At 41.9% G+C, this 17,712-nt stretch overlaps 1 protein-coding gene across 6 annotated transcripts in view; it reads right to left on the bottom strand.

The window, feature by feature from the left end:
• Nucleotides 1–6,862: 6,862 nt before the first annotated feature.
• Nucleotides 6,863–17,712, bottom strand: part of RNMT (RNA guanine-7 methyltransferase) — a 30,971-nt gene continuing 20,121 nt past the window's right edge. For 4 of the 6 annotated variants that reach the window (XM_036321955.1, XM_036321959.1, XM_036321961.1 and 1 more), the window contains 2 exons: nucleotides 16,366–16,467; nucleotides 6,863–11,307 (listed from right to left, as the gene is read on the bottom strand). In XM_036321955.1, coding sequence (XP_036177848.1) covers nucleotides 11,227–11,307; nucleotides 16,366–16,467 — 183 coding nt within the window. In that variant the 3' untranslated portion in view covers nucleotides 6,863–11,226. Of the gene's footprint in view, nucleotides 11,308–14,698; nucleotides 14,733–16,365; nucleotides 16,468–17,712 lie in introns of all 6 variants that reach the window. The other 2 variants (XM_036321957.1, XM_036321958.1) reach the window with 2 other exon arrangements.

Genomic DNA, 17,712 nt, shown 5'->3' on the forward strand with positions numbered 1-17,712 from the left:
CAGCCCTCAGCCCCTCATCCAGGCTGGCCAGGCATCCCAGTGGGGACCCCCAACCTGAAGGGGGTGCGGGCAGCCTGAAAACAGCCATCAGCCCCTCATCCAGGCTGGCCAGGCACCCCAGCAGGACCCCCACCCTGATCCGGGACACCCTTCAGGGCAAACCAGCCAGCCCCCACCCGTGCACCAGGCCTCTATCCTATATAGTAACAGAGTAATATGTAAACTGACCCTAACAGCAGAAGGACTGGGAATGACTGGTCACTATGACACACACTGACCACCAGGGGGCAGACGCTCAATGCAGGAGCTGCCCTCTGGTGGTCAGGGCGCTCTCACATGGGAGGAGCTCTGCTCAGCCACAAGCCAGGCTGATGGCTGCCAGTATAGCGGTGGTGGTGGGAGCCTCTCTTGCCTCCTCAGCAGCACTAAGGATGTCCGACTGCAGCTTAGGTCTGCTCCCCACTGGCAAGTGGACTTAGGCCCAATCCCCTGGGGAGCAGGCCTCAGCCAGCAGATGGTCATCCCCCGAGGGGTCCCAGACTGTGAGAGGGCACAGGCTGGGATGGGCCTCCCCCCCTCCCCGAGTGCACAAATTTTTGTGCACCGGGCCTCTAGTTTTATCTAATAAAAGGGAAACGTGCAAATTGACCATACCTCTGCTACGCTCACAAGCCACGCCCACAAGCCAATCAGGAGCAAGTATGCAAATCAATCCAACCAAGATGGCTAAACAGGAGGCTTGGGTTGCCCCTGGTGATGGAGGAAGCCAAGTTCCTGCCTGCCCTGGCTGCCTCTGCTCAAGGCTACAAAGTTTTAATTATAGAAGATAAATAAATCCCAGATACCTGCTTCCAGCCACTGTGGCCTCTGCTTAAGGAGGGTCTGGGAGCCTGGGTTTCCCAGGGCTGTGGCCAGCCTGAAAACAGCCCTCAGCCCCTCACCCAGGCTGGCCACACCCTCATGGGGTGAGGGTCCCTGCTGGGGGGCTTGGCCAGCCTGAAGACAGCCCTCAGCCCCTCACCCAGACTGGCCACACCCTCATGGGGTGAGAGTCCCCACTGGGGGGCTTGGCCAGCCTGCAAACAGCCATCAGCCCCTCACCAAGGCTGGCCAGGCACCCCAGTGGGGACCCCCACCCTGAAGGGGGTGTGACAGCTTGGAAACAGCCCTCAGCCCCTCACCCAGGCTGGCCACGCCCCAAGGGAACTGCCACCCTGATCTGGGACACTCTTAAGGACAAACCAGCCGGCCCCCACTCGTGCACCAGGCCTCTATCTATACTAATAAAAGGGTAATATGCTAATTAGACTGGGAGACCTTCCAGGAGACCTTCCGGATGTTCTTCTGGACAAAGCCATGGTGGCAGGGCCAAGGTAGAGGCAGTTAGAGGCCAAGAGGGGAGGGCAGTTGTGGGTGATCAGGCTGGTGGGGCCATTGGGGGGGTAAGCCGACCAGCAGGGGGGCCAGTTGGGGGCAAGCAGGCCATCAGTGGGGGTCAGTTGGAGGTGATCAGGACAGCGGGGGGGGGGGCAGTTTGGAGTGAGCAGGCCATCAGGGGGCAGTTGGGGGTGATCAGGCTGGTGGGGGGGGGGGCATTTGGAGGCAAGCAGGCCGGCGGCAGGGGGCAGTTGTGGGTGAGCAGGCCGGCAGGCAGAGTGGTTAGAGGCAATCAGGCAGGCAGGCAGGCAAGTGAGTGGTTAGGAGCCAGAAGTCCCGGATTGCGAGAGGTATGTCTGATCCCTGTAAACTGGCAGTAGGACATCCTTCAAGGGGTCCCAGATTGGAGAGGGTGCAGGCCGGGCTGAGGAACATCCCCTCCCCCGTGCATGAATTTCGTACACCGCGCCACTAGTATCTGATAAAGGGTTAATATCCAAAATATATAAGGAACTCATACAAGTTAACAAAAGGAAGACACACAATCCAATTAAAAAATGGGGGAAAAGACCTGATTAGACACTTCTCCAAAATGGATACACTGAAGGCCAAGAGACATATGAAAAATGCTCAAAGTCACTGATCATCAGAGAGATGCAAAATAAAACGACAATGAGGTAATCACCTCACACCTGTCAGAATGGCTACCATCAACAAATCAACAAAGGACAAGTGCTGGTGAGGATGTGGAGAGAAGAGAACCGTAGTGCACTGCTGGTGGGAATGCAGACTGGTGTAGCCACTATGGTAAACAGTATGGAGTTTCCTCAAAAAATTAAAAATGGATCTTCCATTTGACCCAGTGATCCTACTTCTAGGACTATATCCTAAGAAACCAGAAACACCAATCAGAAAGAATGTATGCACCCCTGTGTTCATAGCAGAGCAATTTACAATAGCTAAAATCTGGAAACAGCTCAAGTACCCATTAGTAGATGAGTGGATACAAAAGCTGTGGTACATTTACACCACGGAATACTATGCAGCAGTAAAAAAGGATATCTTACCCTTTGAGACTTGGAGAGTATTTTGCTAAGTGAAATAACACAGTCAGAGAAAGATAAGTATCACATGATCTCACTCATATGTGGAATCTAATGAACAAAATAAGCTGATGAACGAAATAGCTCCAGAGACATAGAAGCATGGAACAGACTGTCCAATCTCAGAGGGAAGGTGGGGGTAGGTGGATGGGAAGAGATTAGCCGAAGAACTTATATGCATATATACATAACCCATGGACATAGAGAATAGAGTGGGGAATGCCTGGGGTGAGGGGAGTGGGGGGAATGCTAGAAAAAGTCAATGGGGAAAAAGGGGCACATATGTAATACTTTTAACAATAAAGGTTTAAAAAGGAAAAAATAGATTAAAAGAGTGCTGATTCGCTTTTGTGCCTCTACAACTTAGATTCTAAATTAACTTCAGCATTTGCTAAAATGCAACAGTTGATTAAATTTTATGGATTTAATACATACCGGGGCTCAAATTATAGTTATACCTGCAAATTCCACTAAGTAAATTAAATTATTATTATTATTATTATTATTATTTTGTTAATCCTCATCCAAGGATATTTTTCTGTTGAGTTTTAGAGAGAATGGAAGGGAGGGGGAGAGACAGAGAGAGAGAGCATTGGTGTGAGAGAGACACATCAATTGGTTGCCTCCTACATGCATCCCAACCAGGGCCAGGGATTGAGCATGCAACTGATTGGAATCAAATTGACTGGAATCAAATCGGGGAGCCTTCAGTCCATAGGCTAACACTCTATCCACTGGGCCAAACTGGCTAGGTAGCCAGTCATTTGTTTTATAGCATGGTGTATAGCATGAGGTCAGAAGGAGCAGTTTCTTGCATTAAATGCCTTGAGCAACATATGGCCATAATAAGTGGACAGAGAGAGAGAGCATTGGTGTGAGAGAGACACAATTTAAACGTTGTATTCCCTGTAATCTTAGGAAAGAGGCTAAATATAGAGAAAAATAGGTATAGCCTTGCGTAAATTTCCCATATTCATGGTACTGATTGCCCTAAAATATCTCATAGCGGGCATAGGTGCTCTAATCTAATGAATAACAAGTTGAAATTAAAGTCAGTCTTTGATACCTACAAGTTGACTTCATATGATGGGATCCCATGGATGCTCAATTAAAATAGTTAATATGACCCAACATAAAGTAGTTATTTGAGAAAACAAGGCCTTCAAGCATTAAAATTTAGTACAGTATATAAAACCTCATTAATAAAGGGGTGATTTTCCTGACTCCCTGTCCATTTGGCAGCCCAAGTTTGCCTGTTCTTAAACCTGGAAAAAAAAAAAAAAATGGTGCTTCTTGGTGGATGACTGCAAGCATAATGTTGTGGCTCCCTTCCCTTAATGCCCCCTATCCAATAGTCAATATTACTAAAATTACTGATTCTATCCAATCAACAACCTGTAAATATCTTCTCTTACAGATTTGGCTAATATGTTGTATTCAGTGATCGTTTCTACAGCCTCACAGCTGCAGTTCGCCTTCACGCCTGAAAGGACCCAATATTCCTTTTCCACGCTCTCTATAGGGCACCCTAAGAGCTCTGCCCTCACGCACAGTCTTTGCAGGGAAGACCTTCACTGCATCCACTTTCCCCAGGGACACAGGTAGAACATTGCATTGAGGACTTCCTCCCCCAAGGAGATTTGCTTGACACACTTAGGGACCCATCCAACATCTATTAGTCTTTTTGGGTTCTGGTGGCAACCTTTTCATTTACAAATTTTACTTCCCAATTGAAAACAACAGGCACTCCTGTTAGTGTCCTCAAAATGGCTTCACTCTTGAGGCTTTGGCAGTCTCCTCTCAGGCCTCCTGGAGCCTCGGGTCCACTTATTATGGCCATATGTTGCTCAAGGCATTTAATGCAAGAAACTGCTCCTTCTGACCTCATGCTATACACCATGCTATAAAACAAATCACTGGCTACCTACTGGGCTTTCCTGAAAACAGAGGCTCTCACAGACCCTGAGCCTGTGATCCTCAATACCCGGACGCCGTTATCTTTGGGCAATGGAAAAGAAATAGCAACCCACAAGCTTGGCAGGTCACCAAGTCCTCCTTAAGACAGGATGGATACAAACTGGGCCCTCTGCATATTCCATGTGCAAGAGGAGATGGTTTCCTGTCCTCAGGCCCTTGCCAGATGTGATGGTATTGCAGGAGTCACTCCTTCCCCAGGCCCCACTGGCTACCTGTGGCCCTTCCTCCATGGCCCTTTCCTTTATTTAAAGAGGGCTATGTCTTGCCTCCCTGTAAATACTTATATATGAGGCTATTTAATAGTGTCTATTCTTATATTTATAAAATGTTGATCTAGCCCCCATCCCTAAGTACATCTATAAGGCAAGATGCCTGGAGGTAGATGGTTCCAATCTAGGCTAACCAAGCAGCTCAACAATATCTTTACGTACCCAAACATTTTTGTCTTTTGTTTTTGTCCTTAGGCTTGTTTCCTCATGGTTGTAAGATGGCTACAATATCACCTTTCCCCAAAACTGTGTCCAAAGACGGGGAAAAGAGGAGTTTCTTCTCGTAAAATCTTTCCCAGAAACCTCTAAATAGACTTCCGTAGATGTGATTAACCAGCATTGGGTCTAGTCATCACCCCCCAAAGATGCCCACATCCTCATCCCCAGAACCTCTGAATATGTGACTGTATATGGCAAAAGAGGCTTGGCAGATGTGAGTGATTAAGGATATGGAGATGGGAAAAATTATCCTCGGTTATCCGGTGGAATCAATGTAATCACACGGGTACTTAGAAAAGCAGAAGGGCTCACGTTCTTTACATGTTGGAGCTGAAACCACAAGTCCACCCTTTTTTAAATGTTTGCACAAATATAATTCAAATGCCATCTCAAGTATGTGGCAAGTCAATAACTCCCTCTAAGTAAAGTTCACATGAGTTTCTGGGAGTGGTGGAAACGCATGAAAGCCACCCAAATGAGAGGCTCTTTACTCAGCGCTTACTAGAGCAAGGAGTCAGTTGCCCTCACAGGCATCTGGCAGATACTCAAAGGCAGGCAGGGGAGTGGGGACATTTTAGAGTGAGAAAGGAAGGATCCACATATGCAGTGGTGGCACTGGGAGACTGAAGGTGAGTTACCTAGAAGCAATTTCCTGTGATTGGATGGGGGAGCATATTTGGCTTGCTCTGGTTGGTCCAGAGGTACAGATGGGGCAAACATAGAGAAGTTGGTAGTCAATGACTGCAGAGGTTGTGGGTCAGAGTTCTATTATCATCTATGGTCTGGCCATTGTCCAATTGTATCTTCAGTCTCTCAGAATTTGCCACTCATCCCCGCTTCCTGTTGCCACAGAATGGCATTTTCCCTTCAGCTCACAGGGCTCCCCAGACGCTGGGGAAGGCACTAGCTGTGAAGTAACACAGAGTCTGGGTACGGAGTTTTAGTTCTCAGCCAGAATCAGTCAGGAGGGAGGAAATCTGGAACTAGTAGCTTGAAAATTTGAAGGAATTTCCAATTAATAAACCCAGGGAGCTGGGTTTTGTCTGCTGCTAATGACTTACTCATTCTAAGTGTGGGGATCACTGTCAACTTCAAGGAAAGACCAAACATAAGGAAGGTAGAAGCATCAGACAATTGCTAATGGAGACCGTCAGTAGCATTAATAGCACAATGGTACATATTATAGAAAACATCTTTCAGCATTCCAGGTTAGCCAGGGCAATCAAAGACACTGCAATAATCTGTGGTGAAAAACCACTGTTAAAGTTCTTAATGCAGTGTTCTTTCCCTAAACCTCACAAGCAGACAGGACACCCTCAGGTATGTATGGATTTGGTAGTTTTCATAATCATAAGCTTGGAGTAGACAAACATTTCCTGAGCAAAATATGCCTACTATGAAGAACACTGGTAAATTGTACTATATTAAAATTAAGCGTTTCTTTTCATCAAATACATCCTCACAACACAATACATTCAACAAAGAACTTGTATCCAGAATAAATATATTTTTCAAAACCACCAAGTTAATAGAATAAAGACAGTCTATCCAATAGAAAATTGGGGAAGCAGTTGAACAGGTATTTCACAAGAGGACACTTAAAGACCAATAAGCATATATGAAAAGTACTCAATCTTGTTAATAATCAGTGTAATAAAACTAAAGCCACACTGAAATACTGCTACATGCCTGCTAGGAAAAAAAGGAAAAGACACCGTTAAGTATAGGCAGAAATACAGGACAATTGGAACTTGGGAGAACTGGCTGGAAGGATCCAGCAAAGCTGAACATATTGTATGTCCTGTGACCCTGAAATTTCACCCCTAGGCAGACATGTGTACCAAAATTCATGTACAAGAATATTTGAAGCAATACCACTAATAATTGTTCGCAAACTGGGAACGAACCAAACATCCATCAGATAAATAATATGTGGTTTATTCATGCAGTGGAATACTATACAGCCATGAGAATGAACCATGAACAAATACATGCAATAAAAGTCTCACGATGTTAATGGGCCAAATACAAAATACATACTATTTGATTCTATTTGTGTAATTTCCCAAACCAGACAAAACTAATCTGTGCTCTTAGAAATTAAGATAGTGGTTCCAGTGGGGAGGTAGTAACTGGAGAGGAGCAGGAGGGGCTTCCAGGGGACTGGTAATATTGTTGATCTGGCTACAGAGTGTTCATGTGTTTCATTTGTGAAAAATCAGTTACACTTCAATAAGAAGCTAAAACGAAGCTGAATGAAATGATTCCTTCTCTTGGCCTCTCCCCTTGGCTACACTCTCAACTCCTGCCAGTTCTCAATGGTGAGGGGAAGAGAGAAGCACCCCTCCCTGACTAGCATACGGACTAACCTAGACCTGCAATGGGTCCGACTGCTGAAGGAGGTCTACCAAATGTGAAATGAAGACTGCCTTCCTGCCTGCTGATCATTCCCTTTCTCCCCTCGTCCCCTAGTGCCTAAATGATCCCCCTGCTCTCTGCCCCAAAGCCTTACTTGGTAGTAAATGTTCCTCTCAGAGAACACTTAAATAAGTTTTGAACAAAAGGATGGAGTGTCCCAATAGTTAACACTTCAAGTTGCAGGATGGATGGGCAAGGAGTCATCTGAGCCTTTTTAACACCCCTGGAGGAATATAACATGCAATTGAAATGCAGGCCTGACTGGGTTTTGTGGGATGTTCCAATCTTGGCTCTGCCTTGGGCAAGTTTGTATCCCCTCTGTGCCTGTTTCCTCATCAAAATAAACTTAGCCCTATCCTTACCGCAGTTTTTATAAGGGCTAAATGAGCTCCATATAAAAGTTAGAAAAGTGACTGACATAAGACAGGTGCTTAATGTTAGCTGACTTTGTCCAAGGTTTGCTGTCCCCAAGGAAGCAGGGCCCAGGAGTTCAGGGAGCAGAGGGCTTTGGGACTGACCCTAAGTCTCTCCAGGCAAACCTGGGCGTCCCACACATGCTCGGTACTGCAGTGAGGAGCAGGCACACATGCTTCATGGCTAAATGGAGCAGAGGAGGAACCGAGGACACAAGGTGGAGGAGGTGGCCTGGCCATCGCCAGCTACATATGTATCTGTAAAAAGCCTACCATTAAATAAGTGTAGCACCCACTGCATCTGTTATCTTCAAGGAACCAGGAATGTTGCTGTCAGAGGGTGGAAAATGAAGAAACTTCGTATGAGATGTGTAGTATTTTATATACTAGCAATTAGGGAGGTGATGACATCATATACCTATGCTTCCTAGCTGACCAAAGGGCCAGTAAATGCCACAAGCGTTTTTGTACTTTATTTATACAGCCCTGGTCCCTGGATCTGGCTTCTATTTAAAAAACCCAGAGAGGGTGGCAGTGACTGGTTCATGATACATCAATGCCTGAGGTAGACAACAAAAAGTCATTTTATCAGCAGTGAAAAATAATGTCCTACTGAATATCCACGAGAATATTCACACTGGCATTTTCTCACACCTACGCAAGCCCAATCTTCATTAGAATACTTGAAGACATATCAAAATAACATAATGGCAATATGCTTATGAAGGCTGAAGAATAAATTCCCAAAAGAGCTAATGGGATTGGAAATCTGAACAGCTGATAGCTGACGCTTTTTCTGCCTCTCCAATGATGATCAACATTGCACCTCGCCTCAAAGCCTGTCTCGCAGTGTAAACATCTTTTCTGATGCCCTATCTATGCTATTAACACAAATGTAGACCGCAATCCTATTTCCTCAATTTCCAAGTTAGGGAGGGGATAAGCCAGGAAACCGTACTGATAATTGTAAGGATTTGTTAACAGAGGTCAAAGTCTCTAAATCAATGCCTTCTCTCCCTTCAGGCAAATTTCTTTGGGAGTTACACCAGAACCAGAGGCTTGGTAGACACAGAAAGAGCAGTTACTACCTCCAGGCTTCTTGCTGTCTGTAGGTTAGGACACCGCCCCTTTGAATGCAGCTGGAATTGCCATTTCTCTCCCTCAACACTATGGCTAGTAATGCCTTTCCTTAAGCATATTATACTCTAGGCCCAAAGAATTCAATTTGAGTATTCTTGGTTATATCATACTCCATGTTCCTAGAGCAGTCCTTCCAATCTCAGGTTGTGTTCTTTCCACAAATGGCTGCTTTCCCCTAATTTCTACTTTCATCTTCAGAGGACAAACTGAATGGCAGGTCTGGGAGTGCCCTGCGGTCATTCCCATGAACCACTTACATCACTGATCTGACAATGAAAAGCCCTATCTTTAATGGAAAATCACCAAATATTTAGACTGCAGGTGTATGTGGTGGGGAGGGGTGGTCCTACCAGCTTTTGCCTTGGTGATGGTGGGCAGGGGCCACCTTTTCCTAATACAAGTGCAGAGAAGGTAATGAGGCCAACTAAGCTCAAGGGAAAGGGCAACTTCCACAACTCCACATCCTCAGGGGTGACGGCGCCTCTCCTGCACACACAGCAGCTCACTCAGACCTGAGCCCTGTGCCATCCATTCCGGATCTCTTCTGCTTCTTTCTACCCACGGCCCTGGACCTTGCTTTTCTCTCTACTTTCTATTACAACAGTTACGCCATCCTTAGGCGATTCTTCCATTCTCCCAAATTATCCATGGAGTGGAAAGAGCAGGAGGAGGCTAAAAGCGGTTTATTATTTGCTTAGACTCAACTAAGACCATTAAATGAACAATGATAGGAAATAATAAAGCTTTCGTTTCTACTGAACTTTCACAATACTCTCTGGTACTTCCTCCAGAACTAAAATAAACCTGGATATGCAATACTAAGAGCTCACCACCTCCCTCTCCTCCGCACCATTACAAAAATCTGAGCTAGCTAGCTAACAGCAGCCACTATAATTGGAAGTACTATTATTTATTTCCCCAAATGACTCATGGCAATCACCACCAAGAGAAAAAGACTTACTTTTTGTAAACTGTTAACAGTTTGGTGATTGACAGATTACTGAAGAAACAGAAATTAGGTAATTCATGTTTCTTGCTAAAAGATTTGCTATTCCAACACCATAAACAATAACATATATAAACAAATTGAGAAATATACTTTTAAAACAAGTACTCAGGATTATTAGATAAATAATGTCTTCTAAACGTGCTTTAAAGAAATTATTTTTGAAAGAATATGCAGTAATTGCTCTGCTTTGTTCAAGTTTTTACTACATCTAAAAATTGCCAAGTTTTCTAAATTGTGATGTGACACTATTTAGGACAACAGTTCACCTAGCTGTCAATTTTGGATGAGCAGTCAAGCAAGAAGCCATGATGATTGTAATGGTTTTGAAATAGCAAATGCAAATTCTGAATGGTGATGAGATGCTGGATGCTACCATGCAAAGTACATTGTAACTGAGGAGTAGATACTGCTGCTTCTTTGTGGGCTGAAAGGAGTAACGGATCTATAGCATGTAACGTGATAACCTAGATCTAACATGGGAGAATGAATCTGAAGTTGGTCAGCTTTTTTTTACAGTCACATCCTACAATTGCAGTTCCATATTTAAATCTGAGGATAATGTGCAATAGGTTTACATGGGAGAGTTTTTATTATATCTTGAGAAAAAAAGATGGCATTTTTGTTCAATGAAGAAAGGTAAATCTAATTATATTCTTGATACCTAGAAACATTAATTGGCAGGAATTTCTTCAGAGAAAGCCCTCCAGATCTAAAGCAGTTCTGTGCTGGCATCCAAAATGTTCTATCCAGTTCCAGAAATGTGTCATATTAGCAAATAAAATAGTTACTATTTGTAACGAAATGTAGTAACTGGCTAAAATTCTAGGTTAATAACTATTATGACCATTTAAAATTTAGTTTATTACTTTAGCGATACCTACTGAATACTTCTTACATTCAATTGTACAGATATGCAATCCATTTAATCTTGAAAAACACTATAAAACTATAGAAATGAGAGAACCCACTTGCAAACTATTACACTCCCTCATCAATTCTACAACTGCAATAAATTTAATACTGTAAATGGACAAAACAAATCAGAGCACTGTGGAAAGAATTCAGCAGCTTCAACAAGTCATACTGTAATTTTTATGAGCTAAGAGAGTAGAGGCAAATGGAATTCTTAGAACATTAAAAATAGATTTTAAAGACAAAGGTCCCAACTTATTCTTATATACACACACAAAAGTTCATCTGTCACAGACAGCAAATATTGAATGTATACACTGGAGTTTCCGGCACCATCCTGTACATTTAAAATAATTAAACAGAAAGTTGACAAATTTATCTAAGGTGGATCATTCAGATCTGTATAAGATGAAATATAGCTGGTTCTGGTGCTCACTGCTGCTTCTCAAATGCAAAAACCAAGTAAATACCTAAAAAGAAAATAAGTAAAGTTACAGTTTGGTTCATCAAATCCTCAGGGAAAACAAAACAATCTCAATCCTATTTATAATTTGGTGAAAATTCTTAGGCCTTCAAGCAGCTTTTAATGAATCATTTAAAAAGCAGATAAGGGATTATATGTGATGTTTATTTGAAAACAAATGTCAGTATATTCAGTGACGACATCACAGCTCCTGAGAAGACCAATTCAAAAGCTTTAAAAATCTCTAAACACAGTTTAAGAAAATTGAAGAATATAAAAGCAAAGAAAATTAAAACTAAAAAAATCTTAGGACTAATTTTTTTTTTATCCAGAGCAGTATATATATATATATATATATATATATATATATAATGAAATTTATTCAGAAAAAAACTAAGAAGAATTATAAGGGATATATAACATGCATGTTAAAATTCCAATAACTAAATTGCTATGATGCAGGGCCTGGTAAGGAAAGTGAGCTAAAGGTTACATGATAATCGATGCTTAAAGATATTAATCTGGCCCCAATAATGATAGTCCTCCATGAATCCAGCCCCAAGGGCACTCTCTCTTAAATAAAATTTCTTACTTTAATGTGTATTCACTCAAAGACATCTAAATGCATCTAAGGTTCTTCATTCTGAACCCCACCTAAGGTTCACACCTATATCTTCTTAATACGATACCAATAGGTTTTATGGTAAGAAAGTATCTGAAAAGATGACAAATCATCAAAACATCACAAGGATGTTCAGGGTGTGTGTTAGGACTTCATTCAACTAGTGATGACAGGCCACATAACTTAGGAGTCTTCACTCCTTTAGTTGACTTTTGAACAAGGAACATATGAAGGATGGCAGCCATGTAACATTCTCCCGATCCTTCAGCTTTTTGCCCTTCCAACCCAGCCTGTATGGATACCAGTCTTTCCAAAACACTACTTTGACTTTAGCCATGCTATATCTGCTCCGTATCTGCTAGTTCCCAATTTGATTTGATTTGATTTTGCGTAATGACAGGTGGAAAGAAAACAGGCAGGATAATCATCAACACTGTAGATTCTTCTAGAGCAGCAGTTCTCAACCTGTGCGTTGCGACCTCTTTGGCGGTCAAAGGACCTTTTCACAGGGGTCGCCTAAGACCATCCTGCATATCAGATATTTACATTACGATTCATAACAGTAGCCACATTACAGTTATGAAGTAGCAACGGAAATAATTTTATGGTTGGGTCACAACATGAGGAACTGTATTTAAAGGGCCAGAAGGTTGAGAACCACTGTTCTAGAGGATAAGGAAGCAAAGTAATCTAAATATTCATCTAAGATTTAGAACAGACCAGCATTACTTAACCTTGCCCAGCACTCCAAGGTTGCAGTGCAATCCTGCCCAACCCACTCCCAAATACCTATATACCTACTGCAACCGCCCTCCCCCTACAGTCCTGTCCTTTCCACCTCAAGAGTCATTTAAAACCACTAAGATACAGTGTCTGATTTCAGAGAAGCAATTGTAACTTTCCTTTCTAACTCAAACATTCTGAAAATCTCACTCATATAAAATGCTTTTTTGGGTAGGCATTTCAATTGGGATTTCAAGAAACAAATCTTGAACCACTTCTAAAAGCAACCCAGCAACAATTCTCTACTTTCCTTTCACATTTCAAGTATCTGTGTAGAAGCAGCAGGCTGGAGTAATAAATGTTTAATGATTAGACCAGTAGGAGTTCAAAATATAACTTCTTACATTTATTAGACTGTGAGACTAGGCAAGATACTTTCCAGCCCACAAAGCCTTCCAGTTTACAATAGTGTGCCTTATCAAAGAGTTGAGTGATCCCGAGAGCTATAACCTGACTGCAATTTGGCCATTGCTCCTTTCGTATTGCTTTTCACATTTCTAACCCATCTTGTCAACTGTCTGGGGCTATCTAATTCATTTATATGCTATCATTAAAGTCTGCAATGAATATAAACATACAGCTATAAGCTACAGCCATCACACCATCAAAGCCTCCGACCAAGTTGTCTGCCCTCACACTGTGCTCTGGGACTGGTAGCGTATCTAAGATAGCTGTGTCATCTCCAGTTTGGGGAAATGAAATGTGCGGGTTTATGCACACATCTCAGGTGTCAAAGAAGATTATGTCTCTATCTCTAGCACAGCTTCAATCCCTTTTCAACTAAGGGCACCAATATTCTGAGACAAGCTCAACATGCCGGCCCTATTTGTCTTCTTTCCTTTTCTTCTCTATCCAATTTAGCAAGTCCTAAGAAAATGTCTTTTCTGTGGGCTTCTATGAGGCCATGGTTTTGAGTATGGAACACTGTGACCTTAGCTAAGTTATTTAACTGCTTTCTCACCTGTGAAAAGTAGATATAATAAACAATAGTCTACTTTAAAGTTGTGAGGATTAACTGAGTTACAACATATGAAAAGCTAAAAATAGTGCCTGGGCACATGTTAAACACTTGCTAATATCAAGTATTATTTTTTTCTCAGGTTTCAGGAGTTTTCATTAAACTTTCTTTCACCTACTTTTCCCATTATAGTAACTTTAGCACTTAAAATTATTTGCCCAGCTAGTGCATTTATTTTGTCTGTTTCTTCCATTAGCTAGTACACTCCTGGAAGGCAGAGATGATAACTTATTTACCTTTTTATTCCTTCCCTAAAGCCCTTTCATAGAACTTTACGTAAGTCAACACTCAATGTTTATCAAATGGATTATCTTTGAGTAGTATTTATGCCTTCAACATAATTACCAAGTGCTTAAATGAACAGTGAAAACTACCTTTTAAGTCCTCAGGGCAACCACATAAGGGTATTACCATTATCCTACCAGTAAGGGAGCTGACTTCCTCAACATCAATTTGCTGAAGAACCTCAAGACTTCACAGATTTGTCAGGTCTCTGACTTCTCTTCCAAAGACAGGTACCTCACCTTACAGTGTCTCCATATCAGGCCTGTTCCCACCCTCTAAAATATTTACTCAGTGCTCCTTCACTAAATGTTCTAGTATCTATTATGCCTTCGCTGTCAACATCAGAGTGGCCAAAATCAAATAAAGTACATGGAAGTGTTCTATAAGCCATAATTTCCGATAGAAAGCTGAGGTAAAGCCATCAAATACAAAGGGCTATGTAGTTAATGAGCAGGCAATGAAAATGTTTAGGAATGCTCATAAAAGTTTATATTAAACAATATTCTGCATATATTTTCTCTTGGCACTAAACAGCTGTGCAAACAGGGAATTGGACATAAATAGGGATTTTGTATAATTAAGTACATATACAACCTAATGTGTCAGAAAAATCCTCAATTTCAGATTTTAATGATCACTTTAAAACAATCTTTGAAAATGTCAGTAAATCTACACTGATGATATACTCACTTGTAGCTTCCCATTCTGATTTACTTAAGGTACCCTAAAATTACAAAAAAAAAAGAAAGAAAGAAAAGAATATTTCAGATTGAATATGGAAGTACAGTTGATCTTTGAACAACACAGGTTTGAACTGAATGGGTCCATGTATATGTAAATTTTTTTCAATAAAACATTTCCTTTTCTCTAGCTTACTTTATATAATACATTTAACATATAAAATATGTGTTAATTAGCTATTTATGTTATCAGTAAGGCTATTAGTTAAATTGGGGGGGGGATATGAAAAGTTATACATGGATTTTCAACTGTGCAAGGGGTCAGTACCGCTGACCCCCATGTTGTTCAAGGGTCAATTCTATATATATGCACTTATTTTTCAATCATGGGCAGAGGTGTCCAAACACCATCTTTGCTATAAATATACAAATTACTATAAATATTACTGTGACCTGACATAAAATAAATTATAACCTTTAACACCACCCTCTCAATACTTCTGCCCTCCTGCCAAATTCTCTAAACCACTACTTCTCAACTGAAGGGTGAATTTGTGTAAAGAGGGTATTTGTGTGTAACTAAAAAAGCATCTAGCTTGTACATTTAACTTGGAAAATAAAAAAAACCAAAATGCCTATCTCAAAACATCAAATAGCCCTAGAAAAAGAAATAAAATTTTTATGTTTTTACAGAGAAATCACCAAATGAAGTACATATCATGCAAAGGAACTAAATTATATTTAAAATAGTTATCAAAATATTAAAAAACATTTTGATATAGTAATGTAATGGCTAACGTGATATAGTAGCAATTCTAGCAATTAATGTAATTTTGAAGAATTGATTAATGTAAACAATATTCTAAGATGCCAGCAGAAATGTGCTATGAAAATATATATAATTTCTATTAATGACAAAGTTACAGATAATACAACTGTGTTACTGTCATGTTCATAATAAGAGAAAATGTAAACTTCATGTAGAAGTCAGTGAAAATGAAAATGTAATTTTTCACCATCTGTTCATGAGCCCTGAATTTTATCTATGGAACACCATGGAATAGTAGAACCTAGGTTAAGATATAATGATATAGCAAGAAAACTCAAACTAAGCCTCTTAACATTTTCCCCATCTTTACTGCTTCATATATAGCACTCCATTCTCAATTCACTGAAGTATGTTTTATTCCACAGTCTATGGTTAAAAAAGTCATGAAAACGTAGGGGAAACAGATTAATGTGAATCTGATTTATAACTCAGTAAACCCACATTCTGTATACCCAGTGGTTCTCAACCTGTGGGCCGTGACCCTTTGGGGGTCGAATGACCCTTTCACAGGAGTCGCCTAAGACCATCGGAAAACACATATATAATTACATATTGTTTTTGTGATTAATCACTATGCTTTAATTATGTTCAATTTATAACAATGAAAATACATCCTGCATATCAGATATTTACATTACGATTCATAACAGTAGCAAAATTACAGTTATGAAGTAGCAACGAAAATAATTTTATGGTTGGGGGTAACCACAACATGAGGAACTGTATTAAAGGGTCGTGGCATTAGGAAGGTTGAGAACCACTGTGTATACCAATGAAATAATTTCCTAAGTTTCCATATGTAGTTATTTTCATTTTTTCAGAAAATATGTTAAAATTTGAAAACTTACCAAAGGTAACCTTACTTGACTATTCTTTATGTACTGTGCTGCATGTTCATAGTCATCTGCCTTTTCAGAAGCAAGTTTGGAATTCTCATTTGCAGGATATGGCTAGGGAAGCAAGTCAAACTCCTTGTTAAAATATCACACTGAAATTTACAATGCAGAATAAACATACTAAATCACTGAAATAAAATAATTAGCACAATAATTCCCAAGTATTACTTCAGGAAGACATACTACATATACTTGTGAAATATATATATCCTATATAATAAAAGGCTAATAAGCAAATCAGCCAAACGGCAGAACAACCAACTGGTATGACATGTACTGACCACCCGGGGGCAGACACTCAACGCAGGAGCTGCCCCCTGGTGGTCAGTGTGCTCCCACAGGGGGAGCGGCACTCAGCCAGAAGCCTCTCCTGCCTCTGCAGGAGCACTAAGGATATCCAACTGACAGCTTAGGCTCGCTCCCCATGGCTCCTGGACTGTGAGAGGGCGCAGGCCGGGCTGAGGAATACCCACCCCCCTCCCCCACGTGCACGAATTTTGTGCACCAGGCCACTAGTATATATCCTATCTAATAAAAGAGAAACATGGTATTTAGCGTACGGCGGCTACCCTTCCCATTGGCTAATCAGCGAGATATGCAAATAAACTGCCAGCCAAGATGGCGGCCGGCAGCCAGGCAGCTTGAAACTAACATGAGGCTTGCTTGCTTCAGTGACAGAGGACTCCAACGTTCCCCGCCTGCCTTGCTGGCCTCTGAGCCTGCAGTTTAAGAAACATTGTAACAAATATAGAAGCTAAACAAAACCCCAGAAACCTGCTTTCAGCTAGCCGGGATCTCAGGGCTGGAGTTGATACAGCTCTGAGAGTTTTGATTATAGAACTGAAACAAACCAGATACCTGCTTTCAGGAGCGGAGGCCTAAGAGCTGGAGCCTCAGAGCTAAAGCTGGCCCAGAATAAAAAAAAAAAAAGAAAAAAAGGAGCAGTTGGGAGCTTCCGTCACCCGCCAGCCTGAAAACAGCCCTCAGCCCCTCACCCAGACTGGCCAGGCACCCCAGTGGGGACCCCCACCCTGAAGGGTGTGTGACCAGCTGCAAACAGCCATCATCCCCTCACCCAGGCTGGCCAGGCACCCCAGTGGGGACCCCCACCCTGAAGGGTGTGTGACCAGCTGCAAACAGCCATCATCCCCTCACCCAGGCTGGCCAGGCACCCCAGTGGGGACCCCCAACCTGAAGGGTGTGTGACCAGCTGCAAACAGCCCTCAGCCCCTCACCCAGGCATCCCAGTGGGGACCCCCACCCTGATCCAGGACACCCTTCAGGGCAAACCAGCCGGCC

This window comes from Myotis myotis, unplaced genomic scaffold (genome assembly GCF_014108235.1).
Source record: "Myotis myotis isolate mMyoMyo1 unplaced genomic scaffold, mMyoMyo1.p scaffold_m19_p_9, whole genome shotgun sequence".
Lineage (NCBI taxonomy): Eukaryota > Metazoa > Chordata > Mammalia > Chiroptera > Vespertilionidae > Myotis > Myotis myotis.